The 4,148-nt window shown below is 55.1% G+C and overlaps 2 protein-coding genes across 2 annotated transcripts; both read right to left on the reverse strand.

The window, feature by feature from the left end:
- Window positions 1–605: 605 nt before the first annotated feature.
- Window positions 606–1,536, reverse strand: GNI_060150 (hypothetical protein; the record flags this gene model as incomplete). Its single annotated transcript, XM_011136202.1, has 2 exons — window positions 606–1,055; window positions 1,147–1,536. The coding sequence occupies 2 exons, from the start codon at window positions 1,534–1,536 to the stop codon at window positions 606–608; spliced, it is 840 nt and encodes a 279-aa protein (XP_011134504.1).
- A 106-nt stretch (window positions 1,537–1,642) lies between these two features.
- GNI_060160 (putative Gag-pol polyprotein) lies at window positions 1,643–2,756 on the reverse strand (the record flags this gene model as incomplete). The annotated part of the gene is made up of 3 exons (XM_011136203.1): window positions 1,643–2,028; window positions 2,149–2,547; window positions 2,636–2,756. The coding sequence occupies 3 exons, from the start codon at window positions 2,754–2,756 to the stop codon at window positions 1,643–1,645; spliced, it is 906 nt and encodes a 301-aa protein (XP_011134505.1).
- Between the last annotated feature and the right edge of the window lie 1,392 nt (window positions 2,757–4,148).

Consider the following 4,148-nt stretch of genomic DNA (forward strand, 5'->3'; position numbering starts at 1 on the left):
AGGGCTCCGAAAGCGTCGGAGCTAGTGAGTCCGCTGCCACAGAGGGCTCCGAAAGCGTCGGAGCTAGCGAGTCCGCTGCCACAGAGGGCTCCGAAAGCGTCGGAGCTAGCGAGTCCGCTGCCACGCATGGCTCTGAAACCGTTGGGGCTAGCGAGCCCGCGACCAAGGAGGGCTACCGATCCGTCATCAAGCCAGGCGGGTACGCCCCTGAAATCAGCAGACGTTTCCGTCATCAAGTGGAAACCCATCACCGCCGTGGCGGTCTCGTCACACCTCCACAAGGCGAAGCGCGGAGTCGCCGACTGGCCTCCACAAGACGAGGCGGACGTCTCTTACGCGTAAGATGCCATTTTTTGTTGAGGCCATCCATTTTTGCGAGATAAATAGTAGTAGTTTTTCCCACCCAATATTCCAATCAGCGACACCCACCCTGCTGCCCGCCCGGCAAGTCCCTGCCGTCAACCCGTACGCTTCTTTTTTTCCGATCTTCAGCCGCTCCATCATGTGAGATGTAAAGGGTTGCTACACACTCCTGGGCAATCACGCCTATTGCCTTTTGTAAAAAAAAATAGGGTCTGGTTGACATTGGTCCAGTTGGCACAGGTCTAGATGGCACTGGTACGGGGCAAATACTTGGGGAAACTGGCAATCAACGTCTGGCCTTCGCGATTGGAGCAGTCGACGCCAACATAAGTTTGACCGGGGCACGCTTTGTCCCGAGCAACAGACCAATTCGAGATCATGCCAATCTTCTTCTCCTGCCAGTGAGCCACGTTCGTCTTCGCCGCCTCCAATGTATACGTCAGACATGTGCTGTCGTTCATACCAAGCATGGGAGTGCTTCCCACGTAGTGGTACACATCATCCTGACTGCTCCAGCCGTATTGCTGTAGCTTGCCACGGGCATTGGCCAGATCATAGAGCTGCTTAGTTAGGTAATCGATAGCGTCTCTCTCGCACTTGTCAACGACCTCGGCAGAACACATGGTAGGGCACTCTCCGTAATCCATATTCATCACATTGATGACATCAAACGGAGCATCCTGATCAATCACCTGTGCAAAGAAGTTGCTGCCGTCCAAAATAAGATCGATTCATTCCAGTAGGCCGATGGTGAGAGAAGGCTTCTCTGCTTCATTCAAGTACTTTGGCCTTGTACAGTGCTCCATCAATATGCGCCTGTATCCCTTTGGTAGCGTAAATTGCGCGACCATCCCAGGCGCAAACTTCCGAGCAATCTTCACCAATATCACTCGCACCAACCCAGGTAGTGGCCTGGTAGGTGTTGTTATCTTTGTAGACCTTCCAAAGTTCGCCCACAGGAGGATTACCCGACGAGTTCAATACAGAGAAAAGAGTGTAACCAGCGAATTGATGCCCCGAGACAAAAATACGTCTTTGCTTGAGACGGCCCCACTGAGCTGAATAGCTCGAGACCGGGCGTGTCTGGGTAGCATCAACCTCGTCAACCTGCAGACCCAACGTCACCGGCCTCTCCTCGCCCTCAAGCGCTCCCTCGCTCTTTCGGATACTCATTATAAGCATTGGTGGGGTAATCGTGCCCAAATGTTCGGTCGCTCCTCACTTGGCGTGATCCATGATAATGTAGCGGGACCTAGCCGGGACCTGAACTTATGGACTGTTATGACGCCCTCTGAACTGTTTCCTGTCCGCGGCACCATTCCAAGCTTCGGTCCAGGCGAACACTCTCGTACGTTATCGGACCCATGTGATCGAGACTCACGAAGGTCAGGGCCGCCGCAGTGTCCAAGTGTTCCATCTCGTATCTACGCGTGGGGGAACGCGGTTGCTTCAGTCGAGCGCATATCAAGCAAGACTTCACAAAGGCTGCCACGTCAGCCGGCATGCCTGGCCACACAAAGTACTGCGCTACTATTCTCGCGGTCTTTGTCACACCCATATGTGCTCCTCCTCGTCCGCAGTGCAAGCTGCGAATTACTTTCTCTCGTAGAGCCCCGGGTATGTAGCCTCGACCCGTCGCCGCTTCCACAATCCTACCGTCGCGCTCTACATAACCTTAGGCCCTCCTCCTGGACCGCACGCCTCACCTCAGCCACACTCGGCAGATCTATGCCCGCGTCCGGGGTACTCGGGTATCCCACCTTCGCTCTGTGTCTGACAACTTACGGCTTGTATACTCCAGGGGTACTTCTTGGCCGTCTTGCTCCTGCATGAGCGCTGCTCCCATCCCCACTCCGGAGCCATCCGTGCATACTTCGTACCGATTTCCTGGCCGTGACGCATGTAACGCTGCGGTATTCGTTACTGCTTGCTTGAGACCGTCGAAGTCTAGCTGCAGTCCATCTATCCATTCGTACTGGACGTTCTTCAGGAGCTCACACATCCTCGCCGTATGTTCCGCATACCTCGGTATGAGACTACGCAAGTAGCCCACCAAACCGACAAAGCTCTGGAGTTCAGCCTTATTCGTCCGCGGCGCAGCCTCTGTTACACTCTTTACGGACTTATTATGTACCTTGATCCGCACAACTACCGAGACCTTGATCCCCTTGATCCCGTCTTGACCTACTTAATAACCCACTAGTCGACAGTCAGCTTCATCCACCCCGACTTGTCGCGTCGAAAGTAGAATTTCTAGCAGAGGTGAGCGTACGCTGCAGGACTTTCTCCAAAAAAAGCGCTAGGACCTCTTCCTTGGTATCACCGCAGACAACCACGTCGTCAATGTATAAAAACATATTCTTGCCAACGAGATCTCCGAACACGTGATCCATTGCGCACTGGAACGCCGTCGGAGAATTCTTCCATTCACTCTTGCTAGGACGTATGACACCCAGCGCCAGCTGTCCCTCGATTTGTCGGCTCAACTCTTCCCTCTGGCTCGGTTCGTAATGTCGAAGTCTCGCTTTGAATGGTCTACCTCGAGCTTCACTTTGCAACCAACACGATCAACCCGCGGCGCGAGCCATGCCTGCTCGCACTTCGACACCAGCGCCCACAATAACTCGCGATCCTCTTCACTCAGGTGCTTCGTTCCTCTACGGCCTTTTTTTGAGCTAGGCGCTCCTAGAAGTCTACATGGTAGACATCAGTCTCGTCCACGAACATCCGGTAGTCCTTGAAGCTTAACAAACTCATCGTATCTGGGTTTACCGCCACGGGGTAGTCTACTTGACGCGTCCGATCATTGACTTCGGTGACCACGTTGTCGTGCACAGGCAGTAACGATTTCCCCACCACCGTGTTCGCTTCCATGAACCGCTCCGGTCGACCAGCTCGGCATCTGCAGCCGCCTGGGGATTGAGTACGCTGATCTGTGCTCCAGTGTCCACAAAGAGGTCCAAACTACGGCCCTGTGCTGTTAGCTCCTCTTCGCCGCCAACCGCGTCCACGCCGTTTCACTCCCAGGACCGAGCCTGAATCAACCAACTCTAACAGTTCATGTCTTCTACTAGTCCTACCACCTTCTCGCGGCGCGGCTGGTTCTTAGACGCGACCTCCCTCAGAGAGGGTAGCATTCCGCAAGTCCGCCGTCGTAGGCACGATACGGTCCGCCAAGAACCTGATTAGTGATATTTCATCGACTGTTGCATACTTTTAGTAGGCCCTGGAAACTTCAAACTCAGCCTCTGTCTGCGCCTCGAAGGGGGGTAGATTCACGTCCTGACATTCCTTACGTATTCCTCATGGGTCTCTGTTAACCCGTTTCGTCCAAAGAAACCCGGGCGACACTCAAACTGTAGGCCTGGGGCTATTACATCGCCGGTCCCTGCCGACACCGCCCGTTCTGAGCCGAATAGCTCATGGTTCGAGACCGGGCATGTCTGGGTAGTATCAACCTCGTCAACCTGCAGACCTAACGTCGCTGGTCTCTGTAGCCTCGCCGTCAAGCGCTCTGCAGCGCTATGTCTATCCGCCCGAGACGACGTCCGACCGGCCCTGGGACTTTTTGCAAACGCGTAACCCATTCAGCCCGGAGACCCGAGTCCAACTCAACTGGCGGTATCGGCATGGACCTGTTGGGCTGTCTGAGGTTACGGAGCAATACCACCCGAAGCTAGCCTCACGGAGGAGGGCCGCGAGCAGCAGCATGCCGTGGGAGGCCACGAAGCGAGTCGGGCCGAAGAGAGGCCCATGCGAGTCGCCGGACGTTGGGACGGCGAGGA

This window comes from Gregarina niphandrodes, assembly GCF_000223845.1.
Source record: "Gregarina niphandrodes unplaced genomic scaffold scaffold00009, whole genome shotgun sequence".
Classification (NCBI taxonomy): Eukaryota; Apicomplexa; class Conoidasida; order Eugregarinorida; family Gregarinidae; genus Gregarina; species Gregarina niphandrodes.